Source organism: Chiloscyllium plagiosum, chromosome 19 (assembly GCF_004010195.1).
Source record: "Chiloscyllium plagiosum isolate BGI_BamShark_2017 chromosome 19, ASM401019v2, whole genome shotgun sequence".
Taxonomy (NCBI): Eukaryota; Metazoa; Chordata; class Chondrichthyes; order Orectolobiformes; family Hemiscylliidae; genus Chiloscyllium; species Chiloscyllium plagiosum.
The window spans coordinates 62,023,022-62,038,014 of NC_057728.1; the positions used below are offsets into that span (position 1 = coordinate 62,023,022).

The window sequence follows — 14,993 nt, forward strand, 5'->3', positions numbered from 1 at the left end:
TTATTTCCCAAGAGTAGGTCAAGTTTTGCACCTTCTCCAGTCGGTACATCCACATACTGAATCAGAAAATTGTCTTGTACACACTTAAGGAATTCCTCTCCATTTAAACCTTTAACACTATGGCAGTCCCAGTCTATGTTTGGAAAGTTAAAATCCCCTACCATAACTACCCTATTATTCTTACAGATAGCTGAGATCTCCTTACAAGTTTGTTTCTCAATTTCTCTCTGACTATTGGGGGGGTCTATAATACAATCCCAATAAGGTGATCATCCCTTTCTTATTTCTCAGTTCCACCCAAATAACTTCCGTGGATGTTTTTCCAGGAGTATCTTCCCTCAGCACAGCTGTAATGCTATCCCTTATTAAAAATGCCACTCCTCTTCCTCTCTTGCCTCCCTTTCTATCCTGGAACATTAAGCTGCCAGTTCTGCCCATCCCTGAGCTATGTTGCCATGCTTCCTGCATTTACCCTGTCTAGTTCTGTTAGAATTTTATAGGTTTCTGTGTGATCTCCCTTCCTCAATCTTTTCAATCCCGGTGAGTATAGTCCTAATCGGTCCGGTCTCCCTTCCTGCGTCAGTGCTGCCAACGCAGGGATCAGTCTGGTCGGAGGTGGGAGGCTATCAAAAGGTTGTGAGAAGGAATTGGAGTGTGGGAAGGTGTGACATCCCCGATGCCTTCCTGCCTCCATGATGTTTTGTGAATGGGGCAAATATGACAGGCTGTATGGACACCAATTGGGATCCTTAAGTAAGGGCCTCATCCAATTGGCAGTGACATTCTTCTGACAGTGAGGGGTATCCTCTGAAAGAAGTGATGTTTGCCTTTACTCCAAGAATCACAGAATCCTTACAGTGTGGAAGTAGGCCATTCAGTCCATCGGATGCACACCAGCCCTCCGAAGAGCATCCCACCCAGACCCCCCCCTCTGCCTCATCCCTATAATCCAACACTTCCCATGGTTAATCCACATCCCTGGACACTATGAGCAATTTAGCATGGCCAATCCACCTAATCTATACATCTTTGAACTGTCAGAGGAAACCGGAGCACCTGGAGGAAACCCACACAGACACGGTGAGAATGTGCAAACTCCACACAGACTGTTGTCCAAGTGTGGAATCAAATCTGGTCAATGCAAAATGTTGTAGGCAATCCTATGGATTGCTGAATTACTTATTTTTTAATTGTGTTCTTCAGAGGTTTAATGATCATTCGGCCAGTAATACAAATTAAGGACAGTCCTTTAAGAGTCAGTTAGCTTGTGAGGAAAGGCAGTGTGTCAATATCAACAGCTGTTTTCTTTCACTTTTCCAGTAAAATAAAGGAGTGTGGTACTTTGCAGGCAATTAATTGTTCCACTTCTATTTGACTTTCAAACAAAAACAAAAAACTCAAAAATAATACTTTTTAAAAGATACCAGACAAACATTTCCCAGAATGAAGCTAAATGGCATTTCTCAGTAAGTCCTTGTTAATTACATTGCAGTAATTAATCCTATTCAGTGAACATCACAAGGACATCAAATGCAATGGTAATAGCCATTCACACTGACAGCTGCTTGTTAATACAGAAGATACATAAAGTCATAGTAAAAAACACCTATAATTAAAATTGCATGTTCTTGGAACAGTAATATATTCGACAGTGATTACAAAGTGTTTTTTAAACAAATGTCAGTGTCAGTTATTGGCCAGAAATTGCAGTGTTTCACTTTCAGAGTTTATGGTGTCACCTACAAGCCTCAATTAAAATTACAGCCTTTCACCAGTCCCAGAGCTCCATCATTCCACCTGGAACAACTTTGATTTTGGCTGACTCCTGTGAAAAGGAGTCATTAATTCTAGATCCTTTGAGTTACAAAATTGTATTTTATCCAGTGTTCATTTATATGCTTAAGTAAATAATCAACACACAAGACACAGCCAAATCAGCATCAACAATTATTACAGAAAAATGGAACTATAGAATATTACAGTAGGGCATTAGGGATCTTGTGGCTTAGAGGTAGTATCTCTACCCCTGGGTCAGAGGATCAGCACTCAAAGTCGAAAAGGGTATCGCTGGGAAAGCACATTCCTGATGAAGGGCTTATGCCCAAAATATTGACTCTCCTGCTCCTTCGATGTTGCCTGACCAGCTGTGCTTTTGCAGTGCCATGCTTTTCGACTCTAGTCTCCAGCATTTGCAGTCCTCACTTTCTCCCAGGTCAGTATTCAAGTCCTACCTACCACAGATGTGAACTGGGCTGGTTAGCTCGGTTGGCTGGATGGCTGGTTTGCAATGTGGGATAGTGCCAACAATATACGGCCATAGAATCATAGAATCCCAACAATATGGAAACAGGCCATTTGGCCCAATGAGACCACACTGACCCTCCGAAGGGCATCCTACAGACCCACCTCCCCCCACCCTATCTCTATCCCTACATTTCCCATGGCTAATCCAAATACCCTGAACATCCCTGGCACTATGAGTAATTTAGCATAGCTAATCCACCCAATCTGCACATCTTTGGATTGTGGGAGGAAACTGGAGCACCGGGGGGAAACCCATGGAAACATGGAGAGAATGTGCAAACTCCACACAGATCGTGGCCCAAGGCTGGAATTGAACCCGGGTCCCTGGCGTTGCGAGGCAGCAGTGCGAACCACATGGGTTCAATTCCCAGCTGACATTACCATGAAACTCTCAACCTCTCTCATCTCCTGAGACGGAGAGACCCACATGTTAGTCTCCATCTGTCCAGTGAGAGAACAGCCCAATACTATAGAAACTATACCCATACCACAGACTTATGTCATAATATGTCAGAGCAGATTGATTTTAAAAAAAGAACAAGGGCATTTGATTTATTTTGGTCCTCCACTGGATCATGCAAGAACTGTCTACTTTCCCCCATGTGTCTTTTTCTAATTTACTCAAAATTTTCATTATTTTGAAAGCCTCTAAAAACATTTCAGTCAATGATTTTCCATTAAATGTAGCTTGTAATGCTAACTTGGTTTTGCTCTCCACAGATACAACCTGACACAGGACATAGAACATAGCAAGTACAGGCCCTTCGGCCCACAATGTTGTGCTGAACGTGACACCAAATTAAACTAATCCCTTCTGCCTGCCCTTGGTCCATATCCCTCCATTCCTTGCACATTCATGGAAAAGTCCCTTAAATGGCCTATTGTATCTGCCTCCACCACCATCCCTAACAGCATGTTCCAGACTCCTACCACTCTCTGTGTAAAAAACGCACCCCTCACATCTCCTTTGAACGTTCACCCCTCCCACCTTAAATGCATGCCCCCTAGTATTAGACACTTCAACTCTGGGGAAAAGATTCTGATCGTCAATCCTATCTGCATCCCATAATTTTATAGACTTCTATCAAGTCTCCCCTCAGCTTCTGCCACTCCAGAGAAAAAAAACATGAGTTTTCTAGCCTCTTCTTATAGCTCATACCCTCTAATCCAGGCAGCATCCTGGTAAACCTCTCCTGCACCCTCTCCAAAGCCTCCACATCCTTCCTGTAATGTGGCGAACAGAATTGAATGCAACAATCTAAGTGTGACCTAACCAAAGATTTATAACGCTGCAACATGACATCCTGATTCTTGTACTCAATTCCCTGACCATTAAAGGCAAGCATGTCATATGCCTTCTTTACCACCCTATCTATGTATGTGGCCACTTTCGGGGAGTTATGGATTTGAACCTGAAGATCCCTCTGTACATCAATGCTGTTCAGGGTCCTGCCATTAATTGTATACTTTTCCTTAACATTTCCAAAGTGCAGCGCTTCACACTGACCCAGATTAAACTCCATCTGTCATTTCTCCACCCACATCTGCAACTGATCTATATCCTGCTGTATCCTTTGACAACCTTCTGCATATCCACAACTTCACCGATCCTTGTATCATTTGCAAACTTACTAACCCACCCACCTACATTTTCATCTAAGTCATTTATATGTATACCACAAACAGCAGAGGTCCCTGTGGAACACCACTAGTCACGGACCTCCAGCCTGAAAAACACCCGCTGATCACTACCTCTGTCTCCGATGGGCAAGCCAATTCTGATTCCATGCGGCCAAGTCACCTTGGATTCCATGCATCTTAATCTTCTGGATGAGCCAATCATGAGGGACTTTATCAAAAGCCTTACTAAACAAAACTCCATGTAGACTACATCCACCCTCATCGATAACCTTTGTCACCTCCTCGAAAAATTCAATCAAGTTGAAAGTTTGTAGGATATTTTGTTTTACTTTCAGATTTCCAACTTCTCTGAATAATAATTGTATGGATTTGTTTTTGTTAGAAATGTATAAACTTTTTATAATGAAACCTCTGGGAAATTATCCTTTAAATTCAAATTTATCTACACAGGGTGCAGCTGATGGCGCTTGGCTTGCTTTTGTAAAATGCATTCACCGACTTAAGATTTCCAAGCTCTGTACCTTGCATTGATCTTTAGTGCAGAGTGAGAGGCAGGCAGCTTGTGGCAGTGGGGAGATCTGAAGGAATGGACACATCACTGTACAGTCCTGAGCTACCTCAACATCACATCCACAGCAAATGCCAATAGCTTATGTAGCCAACGCACTGCAACTAAATGGCCATGTGTGAAAGTCAAAGGGGAGCAGACTTTAGTGGGTGAAGGGTCAGTCAGGGTGTAATGCCACAGACACTTGTCCGACTCCAGTGCAGGATTGCCTACAGTCAGTCAGGCACTTTGTCTGAACATAGAACATTACAGTACAGTATAGACCCTTCGGCCCTCAGTGTTGCACCAACCTGTGAAACCAATCTGAAGCCCTTCTAACCTTCACTATTCCATTATCATCAATATGTTTATCCAAAGACCAATTAAATGCCCTTAAAGCTGGTGAGTCTGACCAGGGATCCATGTCTTTCAACCTGGGGATTGGGCCTCAGTACAGTCCTGCAGCTCAAATCCATCCAACCTGGGCATTACAGGTGGGTCAATGAGACAAAGGGAGGGATTGAGTATGATGGAAGTGCTTGCAAGTGCAAGTGGTGATGCAGGAGTCGGAGACAAGCTAAGGTGGCCCCAGTGAGTGAGCAGGAAATTCAGAGGATGAAGTGGGTGAGAGCTGACAGAGGACCTGCTGCATGCAATCGCCAGTCCTTTAGTCGGGTAGAGATGTGTGTGCAGAGGCAGCTTAGGAGTGAGTGACATCCCTGTCTGTGTGAGACAACAAGGAGAGGATGTTGGCACGCACATCTCTGGAGCATGAAAGGCTATTGACCCACTCGGCTGGGTGTTCTTTTTAACCCAGGACACAGCACTGACCTGGGCTGCTCTCTGGGTCAGGGCTGGCTGTGTTTGGAGGAATGGTCAGCTGGATAAAGGATGGCTCCCTTCTCTGCCATACTGCCCACCAGCACCTGCAAACCTTCCTTGCTGGGCCACATTCTTGGTGATAATGTTCAAGCAGTGCAGTGAGAGGGACAGTTCCTGGTTTGCAGCATCTGAAGTGATGGGCAGTTGGGCTTTAACCGTGGTAACAGCAATGTGCACACCGCAGGGTCCCAGCAGTGGTGAGCAGTCTTACCTCTCCTACCACATGGTTGTACAAGAAAAGAGCCAATGACTACATTGGAAACAGTTCAGAGAAGACTAAGACCGGGAATGATCAGATTGTCTATGAGGAAAGGCTCGACAGGCCGGGCCTGTATCTGCTGGAGTTTAGAAGAGTCAGAGGCGACTTAATTGAATCATATAAGATCCTGAGAAGATTTGACCATCTGGATGTGGGATCAATGTTTCCTCTTGTGGGAGAATATAGAACAAGGGGTCATAGTTTAAAATAAATTGTCACTCGTTCAAGACAGAGATGAGGGAACATTTCTTTGCTCTCAGAGGTTTGTATGTCTTCCTCAAAAGGCAGCGGAGTCAAAATCTTAAAGTATCTATAGGGCAGAGGTAGAGTGATTCTTGATGACCAAGATGGTGAGAGATTATCAGGGGTATGCAGGAATGTAAAGTTGAGGTTAAAATCCGATCAGCTATGATCTTATTGAATGGCGGCGCAGACTCAAAGGGTTGAATGGCCTCCTCTTGTTCCTTGTTTGTGTGTAAAGAGCACTGTTACAAAATTAATGAGGTAAGGACAGGAACATTGTTGCTCTGAGCCAGAACTCATTCAAAGTTCTCACTCGACAAAGAGAAAATGGGAATATTTTTCCCATAATCAAGACAAGGCTCACAGTTCATAGCTTTTGCTGAAATGAAATATAGGAGGGTGAATGGTTAGTTGAAGAATGATACTCGATTTTAAAATGAAGTGGGGAAGTCAAAGACATTGACCTGTTTGTGGGGGCAGTGTCCTTAAGTATATTTAAAGCTGAAATGTATTCTTGATCAGTCGGGGAATCAAGGGCTATGTGGAAATTGCAGGAAATTAGACGTGAGGAGTGTTGGATCAGCCATTATCCTATTGAATGGCGAAGCAGGCTTGAGGGGAGGAACAGCCTATTCCTGTTACTATTTCTAATGATTTTATGCACTTATTTATTGTGACATTTTTATTCACAAAATTACTGACTGCTCAAGTTTATTTGAGAAGTCTGCTGAAGGAATTTTCTTTTGATTTGAATGTTCTGCTTTTCTCCACAGTGAAGTTTGACTTAGAGACACACTCACACTCCTCCTAATGGATATTTACAGAAGGTCAGATGGCAAATTACATGGTAAGATCCAGAGAGAGAGAGAGAGAGAGAGAGAAAAATCAAATATTGTCTGACAAGAACAAGTAACTGATAAGAAGTTCATAGACATAATGGATGTGATAATTGTCTCAACTTTCAGCATAACTTTTAATAATAACTGATGCTTCGAAGACTCAAATATCTCAAAGTTGCCCTTCACAATTTTAGAAAAATATTTTTGTTGTGCATTTCAAACGATTATTTGATTAGAACTTCAACAATGCACCAGGTACACCTACACCAATTAATTAAAGTAACAAATGCACTTAGCATTTCTTAAAGTAAGATTTAAAAAGAAAATCAGCTATTAAAGTATCCCATCATCATGTCATAATCATAAGTCATTATCATCATAACATTTCCATTATACAAGTGAAGGAAAGGGATTATCTGACACTACATGCAATTGTGAACTGGTAAAAATCTGATCAAGTCCTTCCAAACAATAGGTAAAAATTTCATAGGACCCCACTTTCTGCCAAATGCCTCAGAAATCTTTGACTTGTCATACTCTGTTTGCACATGGCTATTTCTTTTCCCATTTAAATTCTCTTCAAGATAAAGTTTGCTCATTTTTATTTGAAATGGACAATGAAGAACGGACAACACATTGTATGTTTGTGGATTGATTTATTCCTCTTGTGGCCATACATTTCTTTTTCAAACAAACTCTAAGCAATGAATTGTCTTACTCTATGAACTGGTACTGCAGAAGGATATACAGTTTTATAATATTTAGTCACCTCCAGGGGTCTGGACGTGCTAAATGGCTGGACGTGCTAAAAACTGAAATGTAAACTAGAAACAAGCAAATTAACTTTAGTTTGATGTGGACTGTAACGGAGTACAAAATTATCAGGGAAGGTGGGTTTGAAGATGACATTACATCAACTGTAGCAGTTGCAAAATATTTGACATTACATTTATACATTTATTTTTAATCTGGGCCCAAAGTTTCTGTTAGTTTGCTTACTGAAAAATCTGGCTGATGTTGATGAATCCCATCCACATGATGATGGCATTATAAACACACGTTACATAAAACCGTCAGCCATAGGAACAAAAGGAGATCACTCATTCCATTGAGTAGGTTCTGCCATTCAATGTGATCATGACTGATCTGATAACCTTCAGCTCCACTTTCCTACCATTTCCCCATTACCATAAGGCCATAAGATATAGGAGCAGAATTAGGCTATTTAGCCCATCAAGTCTGCTCCACATTCAATCATGGTTGATATGTTTCTCAACCTCATTGTTCTGCCTTCTCCTGATAACCCTTGATCCCCCTTACTAATCAAGGACCTATCCATCTCTGTCTTCAACATACTCAATGACTTGGCCTCCACAGCCCTCCATGGCAATTTGTTCCACAGATTCTCCACCTCCTGGTTGAAGAAGTTTCATCTCATCTCAGGATTGTCCCTTCACTCCGAGACTGTGCCCTCAGGTCATAGTCTCTATTACTAGTGTAAATATCTTCTCGACATCCACTCTATTCAGGCCCCTCAATATTCTATAAGTTTCAATAACATCCTCCTTCATCCTTCTAAACTCCATCAAGTACAGACTCAGGGTCCTCAACCACTCTTCGTATGACAAGCCCTTCATCCTGGGATCATTCTTGTGAACCTCGTCTGGACCTCTTCAACTCTTCCTTAGAAAAGGGGCCCAAAATTGCTGGAAATATTCCAAATGCGGTCTGACCAGACCCTTACATAGCCTCAGCAGTACAACTCTGCTCCTGTAATCTAGTCCGCTTGAAATGAATGCTAACATTGCATTTGCCTTTCTAGCTGCCAACTGAACCTGCATGTTAACCTTAGAGAATCCTGACCCTTCATTCTCTTACTGATTAAAAATAATCAGCATTACCTCAGCTTTGGATAAACTTGGGTATACAACAGTCCTTTGTGGTAAAGAACTAGACAGATTCACTACCCTCCATGAGAAGAAACTTTTCCTCAACTCTGTCTTCAATGTGCTACCCCTTATTCTGAGATGATACCCTCTGGTCCTGGACTCTCCCATAAGGCAAAACAACCTCTCTGCGTCTAACCTGTCAAGTCCTCCTCAGAATAAGCCTAAATTGAATTATAATAATCTTTAATTCTGTCTTCAAAGATTTCAGATGGAAAGCTGGTTCTGAAAATGAATCTGGGTGTCATTTCCAAATCAGAATACAGAACCAGACGAAGTTTTCCATTTGTGTGGTTGTTTTGGGACAAATTGAGCTAACTTTTATTGGTCTATAGTGGACACATTTTAAAACCAGTTAAATGTTTGAAAACATATAATTTACTAGAAACAGACTGGTGTACCCTAACAAAATTAGCAACTAGCTCCATATAAATTGTAAAATCATTTTCAGTGTTTTAGCATCATATTACCCATCTAGAGGGGAATTGCACCCACTTACAGGGACAACAAATACCCGCTTTAAAATAGAAATAGAAATTGCTGGAAAAACTCAACAGGTCTGTCAGCATCTTTGGAGAGAAAACAGAGTTAACATTTCGGGTCCAGTGACCCTTGCAATAATCCCATTTTCATTGGATTAGTAAAACTGTACCAATTACATCAAAGTTTTTTTATTGTAAAATTAATTTAAAAACCACAGCCTAAAATGCAAGTTGATTGCCCTGGGTTTACAGAAGATTTTCTGTTTGTGATGATGCATATAAATTTGCATGGCAACTTGAACCAAAACGTTCCTTCAGAAAACAACACAATTTTAACAACAGTTTTTATCTAACATGTTGATTGAACCCAAAGCTGAAATTATAATGCATAATGTCTAATCTATAAAGTACTTACAGGAATAGAATTTATGGAACTCATCTTCACCCTGAAACAGACTATCCACAGTCTACATAGATGCTCCAGTAATATACTGCAATATCTAAGGCAATGTTCTAATGATGAATTGTTAAATGATTTGAACCTGTAGCAAAATTTATAAACGGAGGAATTTTTTGCCAAACTTTCCCACTAGAATATACTCCAACAATATACTGTCTAACAGTTCATTCACATCATTGCTAATCCTTTCATTCGGAAGATTATGGGTTCAAGGCCACTCCATAATTTGAAGACATAAACCAAGTCTATCACTGAAACATAGTACAGAGAGGTGCAAACGTTTGGGGGAAATGTTAAACTGATGTTTATTGAATTGAATTGAATTGAATTTATTGTCACGTGCACAGTGAAAAGCTTTGTCTTGCGAGCAATAAAGGCAGATTACAGAATTAAGTAGCGTAGGTAGTAAATAATAGGTAAACAGCGGCAAAAACAAAAACACAGCTTCAGGCGAATGTTAAGAGTTTGTGAGTCCATTCAGTATTCTAACAACAGTAGGGTAGAAATTGTTACGAAACCAGCTGGTGCGTGTGCTCAGGCTTCGGTACCTCCTTCTTGATGGTAGAGGTTGTAGAAAAACATTGCCAGGGTGGAATGGGTCTTTGACAATGCTGGTGTCCTTTCCTTGATAGCAGGCCTGGTAGATTAGATTACTTATAGTGTGGAAACAGGCCCTTTGGCCCAACAAGTCCACACCGACCCGCCGAAGCGCACCCACCCAGAACCATTCCCCTACACCTAATACTACGGGCAATTTAGCATGGCCAATTCACCTGACCTGCACATCTTTGGACTGTGGGAGGAAACCGGAGCACCCGGAGGAAACCCATGCAGACACTGGGAGAATGTGCAAACTCCACACAGTCAGTCGCCTGAGGCGGGAATTGAACCCAGGTCTCTGGTACTGTGAGGCAACAGTACTAACCACTGTGCCACCGTGCCGCCCATGGATTCTATAGATGGGAGGTTGGCCTTTGTGATTGTCCGGGCCGAGTTCACCACTGTCTGTAACTGTCTCCGATCTTGAATGGTACAGTTGCCATACCAGGTAGTGATACATCCAGGAAGAATGGTTGCAATGGCGCACCTATAAAAGTTGCCAAATTTCCTCAGCTGCCTGAGGAAGAAGAGATGTTGTTGGGCCTTTGTAAGCAGTGCGTCCACATGAAGAGTCCAAGAAAGCTTGTTGTGCATGACCACTTCCAGGAGCTTGACACTCTCCATTCATTCCACTTCTGTGCTGTTAATGTGTGTGGGTGGGTGGGGTGGGGGTGGGGTGGGGTCATGAGTAATATCCAGCCGTAAGTCAATAATGAGTTCCTTGGTTTTGACGGCATTGAGAGCGAGGTTGTTCTCAGTGCACTATTTTTCCAGGTCTTCCACCTCCCATCTGTAGTCTGTCTCGTCACCATTTGAGATTTGACCAACTATGGTGGTGTCATCAGTGAACTTGTAAATGGCATTAGTCTGGTATTTGGCAACACAGTCATGGGTATACAGCAAGTACGTACTGTAAGAGGTTGAGTATGTACCTCTGGAGGGCTCCAGTGTTGAGTGTTAGTGAGGATGAAATATTGTCTCCAATCTTCACTGATTGTGGGTCAGGAAACTGAGGATAAAATTTATCCCTTAACAAAACCAGTAAAATAAATTTAAAACCGTAGTTGTTGGAAATCAGGAACAAAAGCTGAAATAGTTGGAGAAACTCAGCAGGTCTGGCAGCATCTGTGGGGAGAAAGCAGAGTTAACATTTCAAGTCTAGTGACCTTTCTTCAGAACAGATATATTTAAGACACTGGCAATAAGTGTACTCTATAATTAGTTTGAGAGTGAGAAATGTGGGTCTAAAATTATTGTTTCAGTGCCCCTTCTTCAGACCCTTCAGAATAAAATAAATTACTTTGTCTTGGGCAGTTTTTATGACCTCTGCATATAAATTAGCTGCTCTTTATGAGGGAATGGTTCGCTCAGCTGGCTAGATTAATTTATCTCTGAGAGATATTGGGATGTTTTCCATTGAGTTGAACACTTTAATTGGGCTTAGTCCATATTTTTTGATGATGACAACAACAATTTAGAAAAAATGAATTGGAGTAAACAGCAACCCGATGTAAACTTCTGTTCCTGGCAGTGTTGTGCTTATCCCAATGAGTAAATAGCGCACACCTCCGCTGGTGCTGCATCGCTTATAACGGGTGATTATCCCAGTGTAGCACCACTATGTGTCCCAAATTAACATTCACTTCGATGTAAAACTGGTCAAAAGTTCATTTAATTAACAGTTTCAATCAGAAAACGATGTTGGTAGCATCAGTGCCAGTGTAAACTCCGGGTTCGCATCTATAACATGATTTTATGACATAAATTAAACCAAATGTCTCCCGGAGATGTAAGCGCAGTACTGGTTTACTGCAAAGTGTAGCAATGATGTTAGAACATCGGTTCTCAAAATGACCAGCAGATTTTCCCTTTTGTCTCGTTGTTTGTTACTTTAACAAATTCAAATAAAGTTCGTAATGAAGACGTCAAAGAAGCAGCAGGATTTTTTGGAGAAATCTCCCCCCCCCCCCCCCCAAATCCCTGAATCGATACAAATTATTGATGGAGAAGGTTTGAAAGAAACAAAAAGGGAATTTCACTGAAATGGCGCGAAGACGCTTATGGAAGGATTGCCAGGTATTGACCAACTACCTGAATCCTCCAGTGATAACATCCAATACCCCAAGGTTTTCCCGCTGAGAACTGCCTTTCCACTGATGGTCAGGATGGACTATTTATTCAAACTTAACACCATTTCTCACTGTTAACATTCACATGGAGAATGAAGCATAGCATTGCATCGTGTCGCTAGTCTTTTAAAATACAAATTAGATTTTTAAAACAATGTCTAAATCCATAAGGAAGGTCACGAGGGGCATAGAAAATAGGCCATTCAGCCCTTTAAATCTTCTCCACATTCCAATCTGACCATAGCTAATCTTCCAACTCAGCCCCCACATTCTCCCAATTATCCTTTTAGCCCTAAGAAATAGATAAATAAATGAATACCTTTAAATAGTTAAAAAAAAACTTCTCAAAGAGTGTGTTCAGGTCATGTACCAAGATGAAAATTATAATGTGGACAGTCATATCACTTCCTGAACATTCAAATTAGATTATCGCATTTCTATGGGTATGTGGGAGAGACATATAACCAGAAACGTTAATGAGAAATAAATGTAACCAGAGATGTACGTGATATTTATCATTTAGCTATGCCTTAATATACGCTTCTCTCTTTAAAAGTCGATTTTATTTCCAATTCCCAGTTACTATTTGACGAGGCAAGCAGCGATTCTAACGAGTTTGAGACGGTGACCATTTGGGGAAATTGAACTGGAGTCTAACTTTAGCACAGCCTGGAGTGTTGCTGATAACGCAGACTGGCAGCATCTAGTTTCTCAAGAGACAAGTCTCACTTTCATCACACGCTCACAAACCAGCGTCGGTGAAACACACACACAGTTAAAGTTTTACTCCAGATTTTACTCCAGTTTGTAACATCCTGATTAATATTTTATTTGCTATAAATTAGATTAACAAATTGGAAATGGTTTCAGAGATATAACTGGAAACAAAACCATCAAAAGTCTTAGGATTCCAGCCAAACACAATTTGGCAATTAATGTCTGGGGCAAATGCTTTTGGGGAACGATTTCAAATTGAACTAATTTTTATTGGTCTGCAGTGGAAAAAGTGTGTAAATATTTGAAAAAAAAACACCTAAGAAACAGACTGGTGTAATCCAGTAAAATTAGCAAATAACTTCGTACAAATTTTAAAATAATTTTCAGTATTTTATAATATTACCCATCTGGAGGAGAATTGAACCAACTTCCGGGAACAATAAACACGCTCTTTTAAAATAATTGGTGAGCTAACCCCATATTTAATTGGATTGATAAATCTGCACCAGTTACATCAAGAATTTTTTCATTGCAAAAATCACATGCAGTTATGTAGATCGATTGCCCCAGTTAGCAAAGCAGTTTCTATTTATAATGATGTATATAAATTTGCATGACAATTTTAACCAAACTTTTCTTCAGAAAATAATTCAATTCGAACATTCGCTGATTGAACCCAAAATTTAAATTATAACGCACGATTGTCTATTCTGTAAATTATTTATAGGAATAGGAAATAACAAATATTCATAGAATTGGTTGGTAATACACAAAAACAGAAATTACTAGGGAAACTCAGCAGGGCTGGCAGCATCTGTGGAGAGAGAAGCAGTTAACATTTCGAGTCTCGCGACTCTTCGCCAGGAGGCAGTTTCAACTTGCTGAGTTTCTCCAGCAATTTCTGTTTTGGTTTCTTTCAGATCTCCAGCGGTTCTTCGGTTATTTTATAGGATCTTGATCACTGGACTCGAATCATTAACCCTGCCCCTCTCCCTGTCTCTCTCTACAGATGCTGCCAGACCTGCTGAGTTTCTCCAGCAATTCTCTGAGTTTGTTTCAGATTTCCAGCATCCGGCTTTTCGTCTTATTTCATACAACTTGTGAGTTCCTCGGGATGGGAGAAAACTTGCAAAGGAAAAGTTGTGTGGAAAAAAAGAGAGTAAATGAAGCATTTGAGTAACTTGCTAGCTTGAGAAAGGATGAGTGAACTTTTCCTTGAGTTGTAACGCTGCTTTGTGACAGGGACACACCTTCCGGACCCTCACAATGACATTGGTCATAGCTTTCCAAAGAATCACATGGAAAGTTTCGGGCCAATTGCATCGCAGTTTGTATTGAGAAAGCCATACTCCCTCCAGACTTTACTCCCCCTCCAAAAAAGTTCCAACATTCAGAACAGTCACTTGTCGCTCGCACCTTTAGATGTATTTGTGTCTGTAGCTGCTTGGAGTGAGAGGCTATCTCTCCACATTGGACTTGCTCTGTGTTGCTCACTCCCATCATGTTCCCCAGTCTGATCCCAACACCGTCAGTGTCCTGGGAAGAACCGGCCTCACTCCCTTTTCTGAACTCACCACAGCTGCCCGCGTTCCACAACTTGGGCAGAAGTTTCCTCATTGACAATTTGCTCCGGGTGAATGGCCCGAGCGCTGGAAACCCTTTCCCAGTGAAAGTGCCCCAAACTGCGGAACAAATCAGTCCCTCGGGAGGTCCCCGTTCAACAAGACCCTCCTTTCAGCAGCTCGTTAACCCCTCGCCTGCGCCAGCCACCTCCAGCACTCAAACTGCCTCCTACCCTGAAATAGGTAAGATTTCACTTCTTTATTTACTCAGCAGACCACATCAATGTTACCACAATTTATCAGTGCTGCAGTATTTTTGACAGTGCCATTTCTGAATTAAATCTTGTGTTTGCATCTGACCTGTAAGTGTGCCATAAACAGA

General features: G+C 41.4%; 1 protein-coding gene across 3 annotated transcripts in view; it reads left to right on the forward strand.

Annotated features, from left to right (window-relative positions):
* The window catches only part of LOC122559325 (homeobox protein DBX2-like), a 35,811-nt gene that overhangs the window by 5,336 nt on the left and 15,482 nt on the right, over positions 1–14,993 (forward strand). For 2 of the 3 annotated variants that reach the window (XM_043708695.1, XM_043708696.1), the window contains exon 2: positions 6,650–6,723. In XM_043708695.1, coding sequence (XP_043564630.1) covers positions 6,687–6,723 — 37 coding nt within the window. In that variant the 5' untranslated portion in view covers positions 6,650–6,686. Of the gene's footprint in view, positions 1–6,649; positions 6,724–14,260; positions 14,855–14,993 lie in introns of those variants that run through there. The other variant, XM_043708694.1, reaches the window with a different exon arrangement.